Genomic DNA, 20,367 nt, shown 5'->3' with positions numbered 1-20,367 from the left:
ATGGAAACAGCCCGTTATCTACAACTAGTCAATTTGATGGAAACAGCCCGTTATCTACAACTAGTCAATTTGATGGAAACACAGCCCGTTATCTACAACTAGTCAATTTGATGGAAACAGCCGGTTATCTACAACTAGTTAATTTGATGGAAACAGCCGGTTATCTACAACTAGTCAATTTGATGGAAACAGCCAGTTATCTACAACTAGTTAATTTGATGGAAACAGCCCGTTATCTACAACTAGTCAATTTGATGGAAACACAGCCCGTTAACTACAACTAGTCAATTTGATGGAAACACAGCCAGTTATCTACAACTAGTCAATTTGATGGAAACTTATCTACAACTAGTCAATTTGATGGAAACAGCCAGTTATCTACAACTAGTCAATTTGATGGAAACACATTTGATGATGGAAACACAGCCCGTTATCTACAACTAGTCAATTTGATGGAAACACAGCCAGTTATCTACAACTAGTCAATTTGATGGAAACACAGCCAGTTATCTACAACTAGTCAATTTGATGGAAACACAGCCGGTTATCTACAACTAGTCAATTTGATGGAAACACAGCCGGTTATCTACAACTAGTCAATTTGATGGAAACACAGCCGGTTATCTACAACTAGTCAATTTGATGGAAACACAGCCGGTTATCTACAACTAGTCAATTTGATGGAAACAGCCCGTTTTCTACAACTAGTCAATTTGATGGAAACAGCCAGTTATCTACAACTAGTCAATTTGATGGAAACACAGCCCGTTAACTACAACTAGTCAATTTGATGGAAACACAGCCAGTTATCTACAACTAGTCAATTTGATGGAAACAGCCGTTATCTACAACTAGTCAATTTGATGGAAACACAGCCCGTTATCTACAACTAGTTAATTTGATGGAAACAGAGCCCGTTATCTACAACTAGTCCATTTGATGGAAACAGCCAGTTATCTACAACTAGTCAATTTGATGGAAACAGCCAGTTATCTACAACTAGTCAATTTGATGGAAACAGCCCGTTATCTACAACTAGTCAATTTGATGGAAACACAGCCAGTTATCTACAACTAGTCAATTTGATGGAAACACAGCCCGTTATCTACAACTAGTCAATTTGATGGAAACACAGCCAGTTATCTACAACTAGTCAATTTGATGGAAACACAGCCCGTTATCTACAACTAGTCAATTTGATGGAAACACAGCCCGTTATCTACAACTAGTCAATTTGATGGAAACACAGCCCGTTATCTACAACTAGTCAATTTGATGGAAACACAGCCCGTCAATTTGATGGAAACACAGCCCGTTATCTAACTAGTCAATTTGATGGAAACACAGCCCGTTATCTACAACTAGTCAATTTGATGGAAACACAGCCCGTTATCTACAACTAGTCAATTTGATGGAAACACAGCCCGTTATCTACAACTAGTCAATTTGATGGAAACACAACTCTGGTGGGAAAATGCGCGTTTTGTTTTTGTGCATATTTTAGAAATGAAAATCCTGTCACCAACTGGATGGAAATCTAGCTCGTGGGAAAAGAATAAGAAAAACAAACTTCTCCGTCTTCCATAATGAATATCTACATAACTCCCTGTGTGGCCCCGATGAGGACTTATGTCGTGGGGAGAGAGACATGTCGTTTGACAACAGCATCCATACAGGCACCAGGCAATCAATATATCAAGGCTTTTCTCCAATATAAAGTCCCACAGGGGACACGTCAGCACAGGGGACACGTCAGCACAGGGGACACGTCAGTACAGGGGACACGTCAGCACAGGGGACACGTCAGCACAGGGGACACGTCAGCACAGGGGACACGTCAGCACAGGGGACACGTCAGCACAGGGGACACGTCAGCACAGGGGACACGTCAGCACAGGGGACACGTCAGTACAGGGGACACGTCAGTACAGGGGACACGTCAGCACAGGGGACACGTCAGCACAGGGGACACGTCAGCACAGGGGACACGTCAGCACAGGGGACACGTCAGCACAGGGGACACGTCAGCACAGGGGACACGTCAGCACAGGGGACACGTCAGCACAGGGGACACGTCAGTACAGGGGACACGTCAGTACAGGGGACACGTCAGTAGAAGCAGTGATTCTTTCCCAGCAGTACATTCCAAAAAACAGGATTAGCAAATTAGCCAGCTAACTTTGAAAAACAACAGTGACATATAACTACATTTCCTAGTTGATAAAAAAAAAAAAAGTGTTTATTGGTTGTTGAGTCAATTATAGCTTATCGAATTTTAAGTCTACTTATATAACCTTTTAATTTTATAAAAAGCATATTTGAAAAGTAAGCCTGGGGGGGGGGACCTCTGATCCAGCTTCCAGGACCAGGTTATTGGTGTGTGGTTGTCTGCTGTTCACTTGTTGACCTTGTCCCTGTCGATGCCCTTGTGTTGTGACACGTGTCTGAAGATGCAGGTATTGTGTCGGACACAGCCTGTGGTTCTCCAGAAGTAACACTCCTGACTCTTCTCTCTGTAACACACGGACAAGAGCTTTCAGAATACACAGACTGAAATGTTACCGAGTGACAGCTGCCGATGTAAAAAGGGCTTTATAAATAAACATCTGGTTTTTAGAAACTCAGGGGGGTCCGTTAGAATAGTAAAATACACAAGGTGCAATTTTGAAATGTCGTGCATCAGCAGTTCCTCTTGTTATGTCAGTCACTGACAATCAGTCATTTAGCCATGTCAGCTAACATGGTTTCAGATTGGTAAATTAGCCTAGCCGCCCATCTAAGCATGGTCGAACTACTGACCGGAGGGCCCTCATTGATTTTGATAGTCAAAAGTGGATATTGAAACAATATTTCTAACATAAAGAATGTGGGAAATGGTTGGTGGGGATGGAAACAATAATTATGTCATATCATTTAGCATGCTGCGATGTCATAACATCTAAATGTTGTAAAACTTATATGATTAAATATGAAACGAATGTGAATTTAGCCTTCTAGAATGAGATAATTGTTATCATATACAGTTTTACCCCGTCAGTAACCACACCCACGTGAACACAGACATTATGCCAAAAGGATGGAACACCCCCTTTTTAAAGAGTGCATAAAAGGACTGCTAATGAAATTTACACCAGACCGTGTGGAGCAGTGGCTACATATCGAAATGGTTTAAAACTACCAGAACAGAAAATGGTAAGACTCAAAACTCTTTGAGTGAAGGAGATGGACTTACATCAGAACATTCTGTCTGCAACTGTCTTAAGTACTTTAGTAAACTCGGCTGAGAACCGCCGAGGTGCCGTACCACTGACGTATTCAGTCTAGCCAACTCATGAGACAAAGAAGCCTACTACAACGGAGGACATTGTGAACTCTAGTGGACAACCAGAGACTTATGTCGACCTACTCTCCAGAGACGGACAAGTGGTTTCAACAGAGAGATGACAACGGCAAAGAAGTGTAAATATATATGTGTTGCATTTCTTTTCGAATGAGCGGTCGTTCATGTGCAAACTATTCATTTTTTTCATGAGCATAGCTTCCACATGTATGTACCAGCCCACTTTGTCTCTCCCTCTCTCTTTATCTTACCATTGTGTAACAAGCCATCATGTCGGGTTAGTCCACTAGGGACTTTTCATTGCATTATGTTAGTAATCAATTCAACGTGTGTGTTTATGTATTTAAGCCAATTTGTGTATCACTGAATCATCATTTAGACTAGGGTTCGTGCAGATATCCAATAATTTTGCAACGTTCAGAATGAGACTGATATGAGGTAATAATGATTAATAGATGACTGGTATGATAATGATATATTCTGATATATTCTTGAGTTAATTCAGGAAACGGTAACTCATTAAACAAACTTTATCCGTGGTGCCCCAAGTTATTAATGTGTTAATTGTTACATGATTCAACTAAACATAGTTAGTTGATGTGATAAAATAGCCGTCATCACATGAATGACAGACGCGTCACGACAACAAGAGGCTGGGTGTGTGTTTTCTACTCACGGTGCGTTGGTGAGGGTGAAAGCTAATTGGGACAAGCCCAGTTTCTTCTGCATCACTCTGTCGGGGTGACGGACAGCCAGCATCATTCCGTTCAACACCTCACCCTGACAGACAAGACACAGAGACAGACTTTAAACAGCTGGAGACTCGGTGCAGGCTGATAGAACTTGGTTCTATCTCTGCAAATCTAGTGTTGACAGGCTGATATATGACAGAGAACAATATATATATATATTAGAGGTCGACCGATTAATCTAGCTAGCTAGCATTAAACGTATCTTATAAAAAACAATCAATCATAATCACTAGTTATAACTCCACAGGGTTGATGATATTACTAGTTTATCTAGCGTGTCCTGCGTTGCATATAATCGATGCAACGCTGGGGGATGATTTAACAAAAGCGCATTTGCGAAAAACTAATTTTACGTAATTATGATCAATCATAACATTGAAGGTTGTGCAATGTAACAAGAATATTTAGACTTAGGGATGCCACCCGTTAGATAAAATACCGAACTGTTCCGTATTTCACTGAAAGAATAAACGTTTTGTTTTCGAAGTGATAGTTTCCGGATTCGACCATATTAATGACCAAAGGCTCGTATTTCTGTGTGTTATTATGTTATAATTAAGTCTATGATTTGATTGAGCGGTGGTAGGCAGCAGCAGGCTCGTAAGCATTCATTCAAACAGCACTTTTGTGCGTTTTGCCAGCAGCTCTTCGCAAGCACAGCACTGTTTATGACTTCAAGCCTATCAGCCTAATGGCTGGTGTAACCGATGTGAAATGGCTAGTTAGCTGGTTGCGCGCTAATAGCGTTTCAAACGTCACTCGCTCTGAGACTTGGAGTAGTTATTCCCCTTGCTCTGCAAGGGCCGATGCTTTTGTGGAGCGATGGGTAACGCTGTTTCGAGAGTGGCTGTTGTCGATGTGTTCCTGGTTCTTGCCCAGGCATGGGCGAGGAGGGGGACGGAAGCTATACTGTTACACTGGCAATACTATAGTGCCTATAAGAACATCCAATAGTCAAAGGTTAATGAAATACAAATGGTAGAGAGAAATAGTCCTATAATTCCTATAATAACTACAACCTAAAACTTCCTACCTGGGAATATTGAAGTCTCATGTTAAATGGAACAACCAACTTTCATATGTTCTCATGTTCTGAGCAAGGAACTGAAACGTTAGCTTTCTTACATGGCACATATTGCACTTTTACTTCTCCAACACTTTGTTTTTGCATTATTTAAACCAAATTGAACATGTTTCATTATTTATTTGAGGCTAAATTGATTTTTATTGATTTATCATATTAAGTTAAAATAAGTGTTCATTCAGTATTGTTGTAATTGTCATTATTACCACAAAAAAAAGATATATATTTAAAGAAACATCGAACGATTAATCAGTATCGGCTTTTTTTGATCCTCCAATAATCGGTATCGGCGTTGAAAAATCATATTCGGTCGACCTCTAGTATATATATATATGACAGACCAACAGTAACAGACACTGGCAGACGTACGGCGGCAACAGACCGTAAAAGGAGTCCAGCCATAGGCAGACAGCAACAGACAGTAACCGACAGCAACAGACAGTAACAGACAGCAACAGACAGCAACAGACAGTAACAGACAGCAACAGACAGCAACAGACAGCAACAGACAGCAACAGACAGCAACAGACAGCAACAGACAGCAACAGACAGCAACAGACAGCAACAGACAGCAACAGCAACAGACAGCAACAGACAGCAACAGACAGCAACCGACAGTAACCGACAGTAACCGACAGCAACAGACAGCAACAGACAGCAACAGACAGCAACAGACAGCAACAGACAGCAACAGACAGCAACAGGCAGCAACAGACAGCAACAGACAGCAATAGACAGCAGCAGGCAGCTACAGACAGTAGCAGGCAGCTACAGACAGTAACAACAGGCAGAAACAGGCATCTTTGAGCAGTCTCAGATGTCCTGATATTTTCCAACAGGTTTGATTTTATCAGCACAAAATCTGCAAAGATCATGAAGGTGGAGCTGAGCAGCGACACATTTTGAGAACGATGAACAGCAATAGCCAATGAGAGATCGCCAGAGAAAAATCCAGTCTCATCGTTTAGTGGGTGACCCAGTCTCTACCACATCGTTTAGTGGGTGACCCAGTCTCTACCACATCGTTTAGTGGGTGACCCAGTCTCTACCACATCGTTTAGTGGGTGACCCAGTCTCTACCACATCGTTTAGTGGGTGACCCAGTCTCATCGTTTAGTGGGTGACCCAGTCTATACCACATCATTTAGTGGGTGTGACGTAGAAGTCCGTCACTGGCCGCGGGCAGCATTTGGTTCTTTAACGCACACACATATTCATCACTCCTCCCTGCGCCATTATAAGATAAGTTAACAATGTGGGTCGACACACAAATTAACTTCTGTCTTGGTGCATGCATTTCACACTTGTCAATGTTCATATTTGAGATACAATAATTATTATACTTATCAATGTTGTGGATGAGCGCATTGTTTGTTTGTCTGTTCCTCTCTCTCCATCTCTGTAGCTTCCGGGTATGCTGGAAAAGGACCCGAGCTAAGGGAATTGGGTTGGCTTTATAGTGCCTGTCCCAAATGGCTCATTAATGCATATGGGCATATTGAAAGATATTGTCAGTAGTGATGTAATGTTGTAAATGTTATGTTGTGATATTGTTTAAAACCGTGTTGCAATGTATATCCTTTAGTATGTTTAGTTCATGGAAAATGTAGGTTTGTATTGTTAATTGATTAATTAACCAGGGTTAATTGTTCTGAGGGGAGGGGCTAGCCCTACAAAAGGAGCCTCTCTTTCAGTCATGGTGGAGGTTATTTTTGGATTGAGCTGTGGATGGGGCAGCATTGTTTTTAAGCTGTCCCATAAGGTAGACGTTGATGGCAGTACTGTTGTTTTTTGTTCCGGAATTCACTTGTAAATAAACACCTTGAGGCACAGAAGAACTTTTGCGGTTCCGCCATCTTTTTATTTTGATAGAGGTTAGGTTATCCAGTTTAGCCTTCTGACCTACTCTACGTGACAGTGGGTGACCCAGTCTATACCACATCGTTTAGAGGTTGACCCAGTCTCATCGTTTAGTGGGTGACCCAGTCTCTACCACATCGTTTAGTGGGTGACCCAGTCTCATCGTTTAGTGGGTGACCCAGTCTCTACCACATCGTTTAGTGGGTGACCCAGTCTCATCGTTTAGTGGGTGACCCAGTCTCATCGTTTAGTGGGTGACCCAGTCTCATCGTTTAGTGGGTGACCCAGTCTATACCACATCGTTTAGTGGGTGACCCAGTCTCATCGTTTAGTGGGTGACCCAGTCTCATCGTTTAGTGGGTGACCCAGTCTATACCACATCGTTTAGTGGGTGACCCAGTCTCATCGTTTAGTGGGTGACCCAGTCTCTACCACTCATCGTTTAGTGGGTGACCCTGTTATTACGATTTTAAAAGTGGTATAGTGTACAGACAGAGACATAAGGGCAGAAGGGTACAGGCAGAGAGGTACAGACAGAGAGGTACAGACAGAGACATAAGGGCAGAGGGGTACAGGCAGAGAGGTACAGACAGAGACATAAGGGCAGAGGGGTACAGGCAGAGAGGTACAGACAGAGACATAAGGGCAGAGGGGTACAGGCAGAGAGGTACAGGCAGAGACATAAGGGCAGAGGGGTACAGGCAGAGAGGTACAGGCAGAGAGGTACAGACAGAGACATAAGGGCAGAGAGGTACAGACAGAGACATAAGGGCAGAGGGGTACAGGCAGAGAGGTACAGGCAGAGAGGTACAGACAGAGACATAAGGGCAGAAGGGTACAGGCAGAGGGGTACAGGCAGAGGGGTACAGGCAGAGACATAAGGGCAGAGAGGTACAGACAGAGACATAAGGGCAGAGAGGTACAGGCAGAGAGGTACAGACAGAGACATAAGGGCAGAGGGGTACAGGCAGAGAGGTACAGACAGAGACATAAGGGCAGAGGGGTACAGGCAGAGAGGTACAGGCAGAGACATAAGGGCAGAGGGGTACAGGCAGAGAGGTACAGGCAGAGAGGTACAGACAGAGACATAAGGGCAGAGAGGTACAGACAGAGACATAAGGGCAGAGAGGTACAGGCAGAGAGGTACAGACAGAGACATAAGGGCAGAGGGGTACAGGCAGAGAGGTACAGTCAGAGAGGTACAGACAGAGACATAAGGGCAGAGAGGTACAGTCAGAGAGGTACAGACAGAGACATAAGGGCAGAGAGGTACAGGCAGAGAGGTACAGACAGAGACATAAGGGCAGAGGGGTACAGGCAGAGAGGTACAGGCAGAGAGGTACAGACAGAGACATAAGGGCAGAAGGGTACAGGCAGAGGGGTACAGGCAGAGGGGTACAGGCAGAGGGGTACAGACAGACACAAGGGCAGAGGGGTACAGGCAGAGAGGTACAGACAGAGACATAAGGGCAGAGGGGTACAGGCAGAGAGGTACAGGCAGAGACATAAGGGCAGAGGGGTACAGGCAGAGACATAAGGGCAGAGAGGTACAGGCAGAGAGGTACAGACAGAGACATAAGGGCAGAGGGGTACAGGCAGAGGGGTACAGACAGAGACATAAGGGCAGAGAGGTACAGGCAGAGAGGTACAGACAGAGACATAAGGGCAGAGGGGTACAGGCAGAGGGGTACAGACAGAGACATAAGGGCAGAGGGGTACAGGCAGAGAGGTACAGGCAGAGACTTACATTTAGAGTCCTGATGGCTCTCTCACAGTGGTCCATGTTGGTGTAGTTGATAAATGCACAGTTGGAAGAGCGCAAGATTTTGATACTGTGGATCGTCCCAGCACTGACAGAGAGACAATTCCAAACCATTAACAGTCTTCTCGTCATCGTACTGTCTTATGTTACAGTATATATATAAAGACGGGTTGCCTCAGCTGAACAGGGTGGTTATGTGCTGCTAGAGAAGGGGAAGGAGGTGGAAGAAAGAGGAACAAGAGAAGAACAGGAGGTGGAGACAGGACAGGAGAGGACAGGAGAGGAGGTGGAGACAGGCGAGGAGGTGGAGACAGGACAGGAGAGGACAGGCGAGGAGGTGGAGACAGGCGAGGAGGTGGAGACAGGAGAGGAGGTGGAGACAGGAGAGGAGGTGGAGACAGGAGAGGAGGTGGAGACAGGAGAGGAGGTGGAGACAGGACGAGACAGGACAGGAGGAGGAGACAGGACAGGACAGGAGAGGACAGGAGGAGGAGACAGGACAGGAGGAGACAGGAGAGGACAGGAGAGGAGGAGGAGACAGGACAGGACAGGAGGTGGAGACAGGAGAGGACAGGAGGTGGAGACAGGAGAGGACAGGAGGTGGAGACAGGAGAGGACAGGAGGTGGAGACAGGAGAGGACAGGAGGTGGAGACAGGAGGTGGAGACAGGAGGTGGAGACAGGAGGTGGAGACAGGAGAGGACAGGTGGTGGAGACAGGAGAGGACAGGAGGTGGAGACAGGAGAGGACAGGAGGTGGAGACAGGAGAGGACAGGAGGTGGAGACAGGAGAGGACAGGTGGTGGAGACAGGAGAGGACAGGAGGTGGAGACAGGAGAGGACAGGTGGTGGAGACAGGAGAGGACAGGTGGTGGAGACAGGAGAGGACAGGAGGTGGAGACAGGAGAGGACAGGTGGTGGAGACAGGAGAGGACAGGTGGTGGAGACAGGAGAGGACAGGTGGTGGAGACAGGAGAGGACAGGTGGTGGAGACAGGAGAGGAGGTGGAGACAGGAGAGGAGGTGGAGACAGGAGAGGAGGTGGAGACAGGACAGGAGAGGACAGGAGGTGGAGACATGAGAGGAGGAGGAGACAGGAGAGGAGGTGGAGACAGGAGAGGACAGGAAGTGGAGACAGGAGAGGACAGGTGGTGGAGACAGGAGAGGAGGAGGAGACAGGAGAGGAGGTGGAGACAGGAGAATGTTCCTACCTGCTGAAGAGGCTGTGTAGCATTGGTTGTGTTGTGTTGGGCCCCAAACAGCCAACATATACAGGAAACAGACTGCTGTGGAGAGAGAAACATCTTCAATGGCAGGAAGTCCGATGAAAAGTAATTCCAACAGTACCCAGCTTTCAGACTCAAAGCTACACATCAACAGTACCCAGCTTTCAGACTCAAAAGCTACACATCAACAGTACCCAGCTATCAGACTCAAAGCTACACATCAACAGTACCCAGCTTTCAGACTCAAAGCTACACATCAACAGTACCCAGCTATCAGACTCAAAGCTACACATCAACAGTACCCAGCTTTCAGACTCAAAGCTACACATCAACAGTACCCAGCTTTCAGACTCAAAGCTACACATCAACAGTACCCAGCTATCAGACTCAAAGCTACACATCAACAGTACCCAGCTTTCAGACTCAAAGCTACACATCAACAGTACCCAGCTTTCAGACTCAAAGCTACACATCAACAGTACCCAGCTTTCAGACTCAAAGCTACACATCAACAGTACCCAGCTTTCAGACTCAAAGCTACACATCAACAGTACCCAGCTATCAGACTCAAAGCTACACATCAACAGTACCCAGCTATCAGACTCAAAGCTACACATCAACAGTACCCAGCTATCAGACTCAAAGCTACACATCAACAGTACCCAGCTTTCAGACTCAAAGCTACACATCAACAGTACCCAGCTTTCAGACTCAAAGCTACACATCAACAGTACCCAGCTATTAGACTGAACGCAAATCAACAGTACCCAGCTTTCAGACTCAAAGCTACACATCAACAGTACCCAGCTTTCAGACTCAAAGCTACACATCAACAGTACCCAGCTTTCAGACTCAAAGCTACACATCAACAGTACCCAGCTATCAGACTCAAAGCTACACATCAACAGTACCCAGCTTTCAGACTCAAAGCTACACATCAACAGTACCCAGCTATCAGACTCAAAGCTACACATCAACAGTACCCAGCTATCAGACTCAAAGCTACACATCAACAGTACCCAGCTATCAGACTCAAAGCTACACATCAACAGTACCCAGCTATCAGACTCAAAGCTACACATCAACAGTACCCAGCTATCAGACTCAAAGCTACACATCAACAGTACCCAGCTTTCAGACTCAAAGCTACACATCAACAGTACCCAGCTATCAGACTGAATGCTACAAATCAACAGTACCCAGCTATCAGACTGAATGCTACAAATCAACAGTACCCAGCTATCAGACTGAATGCTACACATCAACAGTACCCAGCTTTCAGACTCAATGCTACAAATCAACAGTACCCAGCTATCAGACTCAATGCTACAAATCAACAGTACCCAGCTTTCAGACTCAATGCTACAAATCAACAGTACCCAGCTATCAGACTGAATGCTACAAATCAACAGTACCCAGCTATCAGACTGAATGCTACACATCAACAGTACCCAGCTTTCAGACTCAATGCTACAAATCAACAGTACCCAGCTATCAGACTGAATGCTACAAATCAACAGTACCCAGCTATCAGACTGAATGCTACAAATCAACAGTACCCAGCTATCAGACTGAATGCTACAAATCAACAGTACCCAGCTATCAGACTGAATGCTACAAATCAACAGTACCCAGCTTTCAGACTCAAAGCTACAAATCAACAGTACCCAGCTATCAGACTGAATGCTACAAATCAACAGTACCCAGCTATCAGACTCAAAGCTACACATCAACAGTACCCAGCTATCAGACTGAATGCTACAAATCAACAGTACCCAGCTATCAGACTGAATGCTACAAATCAACAGTACCCAGCTATCAGACTGAATGCTACAAATCAACAGTACCCAGCTATCAAACTGAATGCTACAAATCAACAGTACCCAGCTATCAGACTGAATGCTACAAATCAACAGTACCCAGCTTTCAGACTCAAAGCTACAAATCAACAGTACCCAGCTATCAGACTGAATGCTACAAATCAACAGTACCCAGCTATCAGACTCAATTCTACAAAACAACAGTAAACATTATATTTGACAACAGTGTGCATCAAGGCCATCTAAAATCATAACATCAAGGCCATCTAAAATCACAACATCAAGGCCATCTAAAATCATAACATCATCGTCCGCGTATGTGCATTTGAATGAGAGTGTGTGTATGTGTACAAACACCTGCACGGCCATCAGCCTCAGACAAACACCTGCACGCCATCAGCCTCAGACAAACACCTGCACGGCCATCAGCCTCAGACAAACACCTGCACGGCCATCAGCCTCAGACAAACACCTGCACGGCCATCAGCCTCAGACAAACACCTGCACGGCCATCAGCCTCAGACAAACACCTGCACGGCCATCAGCCTCAGACAAACACCTGCACGGCATCAGCCTCAGACAAACACCTGCACGGCCATCAGCCTCAGACAAACACCTGCACGGCCATCAGCCTCAGACAAACCACCACTGCACGGCATCAGCCTCAGACAAACCATCAGCCTCAGACAAACCATCAGCCTCAGACAAACCATCAGCCTCAGACAAACCATCAGCCTCAGACAAACCATCAGCCTCAGACAAACCATCAGCCTCAGACAAACCATCAGCCTCAGACAAATACCAAAATAAATGCTCTATTGATTCTGTATCCTCACAACAAAATCTGCAGCGCTTCGATGATTTAATGCCCCAAATATTCAACATTTCGTTGGTGGCAAGAATTCTATATAATAATTTTAGCTGAAAAGCACAAAACTCTCCACCATTCCAATTTACAATCATTTAATATCAAAATACAATTTTCAAACATCTTTCCCATAAATACAGGCATTTTATCAACCAGCACATTGAGTTCAGCCATATTTGTGCTCTTTTCAGGGGGATGAAATTAAAATTGTAACCAGCTCTGCAATTCTGGTAATAAAAGAGAGATAGGTTTAATTTTAAATTAATCTAAAATTAGACATGGCAATCTGCACAAAGGCAAAAAGGCTATTTTTAAACAATGTACAAGCTTTTCTTAGTAATCTACACCCTTTATTTTGTCTGCTTCAGCGTCCCAGATAAAGCAAAATATTTTTGGCTCGTATGATTTGAAAAACGAATCATCAGCACCATAAGTAAGTGAGTAAACTGAGATATGACTAAGGAGTTATTCAGAACAATTGTTCCATAAATAGACAGGCATTTACCTCTCCGTGGTTGCAGGATATGGTCTATTTTCAGAAGATGATGTTTGCGATGTTCTATTATTTCTAGTAGTTGTCGTGCTATGCATGTCGCTAGTATTTTTGCATCACAACGTTGAAGTGTAAAGGTGCCTCCAGTTTTTAGACCGGGTCTTTATATTTGCCATCCGGGTCTTGTTTTAATAATAGAGAAATCAGACCTTCCTGCTGAGTACCTGACAGACTACCATTTCTATAGGAGTAGTTATAATAATCAAACAATGGAGCTTTTAGTATATCAATATACCTCTAGTTATGACCTTCATGTCTTAAAGTAACGGCCACCCCACATAGCCCGGTTCCTCTCTAGGTTTCTTCCTAGGTTTTGGCCTTTCTAGGGAGTTTTTCCTAGCCACTGTGCTTTTACACCTGCATTGTTTGCTGTTTGGGGTTTTAGGCTGGGTTTCTGTACAGCACTTTGAGATATCAGCTGATGTACGAAGGGCTATATAAATAAATTTGATTTGATTTGATTTGACTGTCATTTCTCTTAGTTTATTTCAGCTGTTCTTACCATAATAAAAAAAGATTAAAAAAATACGGACTTGGTATTTTACCAAATGGGACTATCTTCTGTACACCACCTCTACCTTGTCACAACACAACTGATTGGCTCAAACGCATTAACCTCTCTAGGGTAGGGGGCAGCATTCGGAATTTTGGATGAAAAGCATTCCCAAAATACACGGCCTGCTACTCAGGCCCGGAAGATATGATATGCATATAACTGGTAGATTTGGATAGAAAACACACTAAAGTTTTCCAAGTATCCATTGATTTAGGACTCCATTTGCAGTTCCTATGCCTTCCACTAGATGTCAACAGTCGTTAGAAATCGTTTCAGGCTTGTATTCTTATAAATGAGGGAGTAAGACCAGTCTGAACGAGTGGACCCTAACGTGACGCAGAGTTTTTTCAGGCGCACGTGCATCTCTTGTGTACCTTTTATATTGACAACTTTATTGTCCGGTTGAAATATTATAGATAATTTAGGCTAAAAAACTACCTGAGGATTGAATATAGACATCGTTTGACATGTTTCTATGAACTTTACGGATACAATTTAGATTTTTTGTCTGATTGTTTTGAGTTTGAGCCTGTGGATTACTGAAGAAAACGCGCTAACAAAACGGAGGTTTTTGGATATAGAGACTTCATCGAACAAAAGGAACATTTATTGAGTAAGTGAATGTCTTCTGAGTGCCACCATATGAAGATCATCAAAGGTAAGGGATTCATTTTATCTCTATTTCTGAGTTTTGTAACGCTTCTGCTTGGCTGGTTACTGTTTGTAATCATTTGTCAACTGGGCTAGGTATGTTCTGGGCTAGGTATGTTCTGGGCTAGGTATGTTCTGGGCTAGGTATGCTTTCGCCGAAAAGCATTTTATAAATATGACACTGTGGTTGGTTTAACAAGAAGTTAATCTTTAAACCTATGTAGAAATATGTTTTGTTTTCTGAATTTTTATAATGACATTTCTGTAATTGAATTTGGTGCTCTGCAACCTCACTGGATGTTGGCCAGATGGGACGCTAGCGTCCCACGTACCCTAGAGGGGTTAAGGGGGAAAAAATCCACAAATTAACAAGGCATACCTGATAATTGAAATGCATTCCAGGTGACAACCTCGTGAAGCTGGTTGAGAGAATGCCAAGAGTGTGTAAAGTTGTCATCAAGGTAAACGGTGGCTACTTTGAAAAATATATTTAGATTCATTTAACACTTTTTTGGTTACTACATGATTCCATATGTGTTCTTTCATAGTTTTGATGATCACTATTATTCTATAATTTAGGAAATAGTAAAAAACTAAAAGAAAACCCCTTGAATGAGTAGGTGTTCTAAAACTTTTGACTGGTACTGTATCTCACCTTGTGCTCCCTCCCGGTGCAACGTGGTGTCCTGGGGTAGTGGATCTGGGTTCAGGGCCTGGGGTAGTGGATCTGGGTTCAGGTCTGGTTTGGAGGAGAGGTTTAGGCCTGAGGCCCACTCCCTCCCACGTCGCACTGTCCTCTGCTGAGGTGGCAGCCGCAGGAAAGTCATTACTACCATATTCATCTACGGGGAGACACACACAGAGAGAGACAGATGTCGTAACACCACATATTCAAAACGTCTTTATGAATTGGAGGATATTAACAGTAGCCTGAGTCACAGCTCTGTTTGTGCCGTTGTGACAACGCATTGTCACTTGGCATATTGGCAAGACAGCACAAACTGATGTGGGACTCAGGCTACTGTCAAGTCTAGTTGTTTACCTTCAATACCAGACAGGACATTAACCGCCTTCTCAAAGTCTCCATGGACAATCAGCGCATTAGAGCTCTGCTCACGAGTAAATCCCATTTCCTAGGATAAAAAAAAAACCCATCACACATTCAATCAGCACGTTAGAGAGAGAAGTTATAACACTGATGTGTTGGGCAGACCGCTCACACACACACACACACACACACACACACACACACACACACACACACGGAAAGAGAGAGACCGAGATATTCTATCTTACTTAATGACACCCTATGGTAGGTAATGGAAGAGATGCTGCACTACAGAAAGCATTATAAACGATCCTATAGCCTGAACATGTGGCAGGTAGACTAGTGGTGAAAGTGTGGGGTCAATAACCGAAAGGTTGCTGGATCGAATCTCCGAGCTGGCAAGGTAAAAAAAATCTGTCGTTCTGCCCCTGAGCAAGGCAGTTAACCCACTGTTCCCCTGAACAAGGCAGTTAAGCCACTGTTCCCCTGAACAAGGCAGTTAAGCCACTGTTCCCCTGAACAAGGCAGTTAAGCCACTGTTCCCCTGAACAAGGCAGTTAACCCACTGTTCCCCGGGCGCTGAAGACGTGGATGTTGCTTAAAGGCAGCCCCCCCCCCCCGCACCTCTCTGATTCAGAGGGGTTGGGTTAAACGTGGAAGACACACCTCTCTGATTCAGAGGGGTTGGGTTAAACGTGGAAGACACACCTCTCTGATTCAGAGGGGTTGGGTTAAACGTGGAAGACACACCTCTCTGATTCAGAGGGGTTGGGTTAAACGTGGAAGACACACCTCTCTGATTCAGAGGGGTTGGGTTAAATGCGGAAGACATATTTCCAGTTGTACAACTGACTAGTTCTCTCTCTTTCCCAAAGCCACAAAAATACCTTCAAAGCGCTGAAGCAAGTCACAATTTATCTTCAAGAAAATTACCATCTAGCTCAATTTTATTTCATGATATTTTTTAAAATTATGTTTATGTATGTTTGTTTATAAAATGTTTTTCTTGTTTATACGCTACCCTGCCTGGGGACTATCATCCAGAAGGCGAGGTCAGTACAGGTGCATCAAAGCTGGGACTGAGAGAAGCAGGAAAAACAGCTTCTATCTCAAGGCCATCAGACTGTTAAATAGCCACCACTGTCAGCATCCACCCGGTTACTCAACCCTGCACCTTGGAGGCTGCTGCCCTATATACGTAGACTTGAAATCACTGGCCACTTTAATAATGGAACACTAGTCACTTTAATAATGTTTACATACTGCTTTACTCATTTCATATGTATATACTGTATTCTATTCCACTGTATTCTATTCTACTGTATTCTATTCTACTGTATTCTATTCTACTGTATTTTAGTCTATGCCATTCTACTCATCCTAATATTTATATATTCCTGTACTCCATTATTTTAGTTTTAGGTTGTGTGTATATTTTTGTGTTACTATACAATGTAGAAAATAACTTGAATGAGTAGTTGTCCAAACTTTGGACTGGTACTATATGTTTGGATGTACGCTGGCCCTCTAATAATAGTAACGTAGGTGAAAATACATTTATAATATTACTGCATGTTATGTTAAAAGAGTACATACCATCAGCTGCATGATCTGAACTTTCATCAACTCCTGAGCAGCATCTGAACACAAACTGTCCTGCATTAATACCTCCTTATAGATCTGGCATGCCTCAAAGTACCTCTGGACAGAGAGAGGGAGGACGGAGAGAGGGAGGACGGAGAGAGAGAGGGAGGACAGAGAGAGGGAGGACAGAGAGAGGGAGGACAGAGAGAGGGAGGCAGCACATAGTGAGATTGACAAACATTACACAAAGAGATAGGAGATAAAATCCTGAAGTTGAATTGCATAAAGTATTATAATGTTGTGTACCTTGAGTCCAGACAGAGCCTTCCCCTTCCTATATAGTCCTTTAATCCAACCAGGCTCCATGGAGAGGGCCAGATCGGCATCACTCAAGGCCCGATCATACTGCTGCATCTTCTCATAACAAAAGGACCGGTTCCCAAACAGCCTACAACAGGACATCAGGGCTGTGTTCAGAAAACATCAGAGTGGCCTAGCGTCCTGCCCCCAACGCCGGTTCCCTTCACACCACTCAACATAACACATGGAATAACAGTACAGAGTGGCCTTCCCTTCAGGAATAACAGTACAGAGTGGCTGACCCCCCCAACGCCGGTTCCCTTCACACCACTCAACATAACACATGGAATAACAGTACAGAGTGGCCTAGAGTCCTCCCTAACAGTACAGAGTGGCCTAGCGCCCCCCCCCAACGCCGGTTCCCTTCACCACAACACATAATAACAGTGGAATAACAGGAATAACAGTACAGAGTGGCCTAGCCTGACCCCCCCCCAACGCCGGTTCCCTTCACACCACTCAACATAACACATGGAATAACCCCCCAACGCCGGTTCCCTTCACACCACTCAACATAACACATGGAATAACAGTACAGAGTGGCCTAGCGCCCCCCCCAACGCCGGTTCCCTTCACACCACTCAACATAACACATGGAATAACAGTACAGAGTGGCCTAGCGCCTGACCCCCAACGCCACACCACTCAACATAACACATGGAATAACAGTACAGAGTGGCCTAGCGTCCTGACCGCCGGTTCCCTTCACACCACTCAACATAACACATGGAATAACAGTACAGAGTGGCCTAGCGCCACCCCCAACGCCGGTTCCCTTCACACCACTCAACATAACACATGGAATAACAGTACAGAGTGGCCTAGCGCCCTGCCCCCCCACCACAACGCCGGTTCCCTTCACACCACTCAACATAACACATGGAATAACAGTACAGAGTGGCCTAGCGCCCCCAACGCCGGTTCCCTTCACACCACTCAACATAACACATGGAATAACAGTACAGAGTGGCCTAGCGCCCCCCCCAACGCCGGTTCCCTTCACACCACTCAACATAACACATGGAATAACAGTACAGAGTGGCCTAGCGCCCCCCCAACGCCCCTTCACACCACTCAACATAACACATGGAATAACAGTACAGAGTGGCGGTTCCCTTCACACCACTCAACATAACACACGGAATAACAGTACAGAGTGGCCTAGCATCCTGCCCCCCGGTTCCCTTCACACCACTCAACGCCGGTAAGGGGATGTGAGCGCCGGTAGGGGGATGTGGCGCCGGTAGGGGGGGGGCGCTGGTAGGGGTGGGGTGTGCGCCGGTAGGGGGGGATGTGGCGCCGGTGGGGGGACGCTAGTAGGGGGTTGTGAGCTGGTAGGGGGTGGGAGCGCGGTAGGGGGAGCGCCCGGTAGGGGGGTGGGAGCGCTAGTAGGGGGTTGTGAGCTGGTAGGGGGTGTGAGCGCCGGTAGGGGGTGTGAGCGCTGGTAGGGGGGGTGTGAGCGCTGGTAGGGGGGGATGTGAGCGCTGGTAGGGGGATGTGAGCGCTGGTAGGGGTGTGAGCGCTGGTATGGGGGTGGGAGCGCCCGGTAGGGGGTGGGAGTGTGTGAGCGCTGGTAGGGGGATGTGAGCGCCGGTAGGGGGTGTGAGCGCTGGTAGGGGGATGTGAGCTGGTAGGGGGAGTGCGGCGCTGGTAGGGGGATGTGAGCGCTGGTAGGGGGGGATGTGAGCGCTGGTAGGGGGATGTGAGCGCTGGTAGGGGGGATGTGACGAGCTGATTCATATCACGAGGCAGCTGTAAAGTTGCCATTACTGGACCGAGGCATACAAGAGAAAGACTAGATGCTGTTGCTGAACAACATTTAAGCTGTGTTTATAAACACCTTATAGCAGGCAGCAGCAGGTTTTTAAATCCCGGGAGAAGAAAGGTGGTAGCATCATGTGAAACGGTATTATGAAAATGTATTTATAATTATTATGACTTATTATTACAGGGAATAGGGTGCCATTTCAGAATAAGAGTTGTGCACTAGACAGGGAATAGGGTGCCATTTCAGAATAAGAGTTGTGCACTAAACAGGGAATAGGGTGCCATTTCAGAATAAGAGTTGTGCACTAGACAGGGAATAGGGTGCCATTTCAGAATAAGAGTTGTGCACTAAACAGGAATAGGGTGCCATTTCAGAATAAGAGTTGTGCACTAGACAGGAATAGGGTGCCATTTCAGAATAAGAGTTGTGCACTAGACAGGGAATAGGGTGCCATTTCAGAATAAGAGTTGTGCACTAAACAGGGAATAGGGTGCCATTTCAGAATAAGAGTTGTGCACTAGACAGGGAATAGGGTGCCATTTCAGAATAAGAGTTGTGCACTAAACAGGGAATAGGGTGCCATTATGGATGCAGTACACAGTTATTTACTCATATCATATATAAGCCGAGTGCCAACCAGTGTCATTGCCTTTCATACTCACTTAAATTCTGTAGGATTGTGTTTAATAGCGTCAGTGAAATACTTGACTGCCATGTCCAGCTGGCCACAGGCTGCGAACTGGTTTCCTATGACTGGGGAGAGGAGAGAGACTTAAAAACATGGCATTTGTAGTTTAAATACTTTGTTTTGATGTTTCAGATCAGTAAGAGCTTGGATGTGTCCCAAATGACCCTTTTCCCTACATAGTATATTACTTTTGAGCAAAGCTCTATGGGTCCTGGTGCACTGTATAGAGTAGAGCGTGGCATTTGGGACACACATACTGGTATGAATGGAGTTAGGACTTACGGGCGAGCTCTGTGCTTCTTTTAAGAATATCATCAACATTGGCCTCCACCTTTTTCTATTGGGACGCATAGTGTCATAGTTAGTGCAGGAGGTCTACGGCGTGACACTACAGACAGACCGTACTAAACAGAAATAGTACATGCTTATGTTCAACATGATCAGAAAGCT

General features: G+C 45.1%; 1 protein-coding gene across 2 annotated transcripts in view; it reads right to left on the bottom strand.

Annotated features, from left to right (window-relative positions):
• Positions 1-1,341: 1,341 nt before the first annotated feature.
• LOC118376170 (uncharacterized) overlaps positions 1,342-20,367 on the bottom strand; it is a 37,704-nt gene continuing 18,678 nt past the window's right edge. The window contains exons 9-18 of one of the 2 annotated variants that reach the window (XM_052514671.1): positions 20,200-20,254; positions 19,892-19,982; positions 17,408-17,549; positions 17,114-17,218; positions 15,512-15,602; positions 15,125-15,311; positions 10,007-10,081; positions 8,784-8,886; positions 4,017-4,120; positions 1,342-2,513 (exon numbers count right to left, since the gene is read on the bottom strand). In XM_052514671.1, coding sequence (XP_052370631.1) covers positions 2,396-2,513; positions 4,017-4,120; positions 8,784-8,886; positions 10,007-10,081; positions 15,125-15,311; positions 15,512-15,602; positions 17,114-17,218; positions 17,408-17,549; positions 19,892-19,982; positions 20,200-20,254 — 1,071 coding nt within the window. In that variant the 3' untranslated portion in view covers positions 1,342-2,395. The remainder of the gene's footprint in view (positions 2,514-4,016; positions 4,121-8,783; positions 8,887-10,006; positions 10,082-15,124; positions 15,312-15,511; positions 15,603-17,113; positions 17,219-17,407; positions 17,550-19,891; positions 19,983-20,199; positions 20,255-20,367) is intronic. The other variant, XM_052514672.1, reaches the window with a different exon arrangement.

Source organism: Oncorhynchus keta, unplaced genomic scaffold (genome assembly GCF_023373465.1).
Source record: "Oncorhynchus keta strain PuntledgeMale-10-30-2019 unplaced genomic scaffold, Oket_V2 Un_scaffold_19088_pilon_pilon, whole genome shotgun sequence".
NCBI classification, from domain to species: domain Eukaryota; kingdom Metazoa; phylum Chordata; class Actinopteri; order Salmoniformes; family Salmonidae; genus Oncorhynchus; species Oncorhynchus keta.
This window is presented reverse-complemented; position numbering and strand designations above follow the sequence as displayed.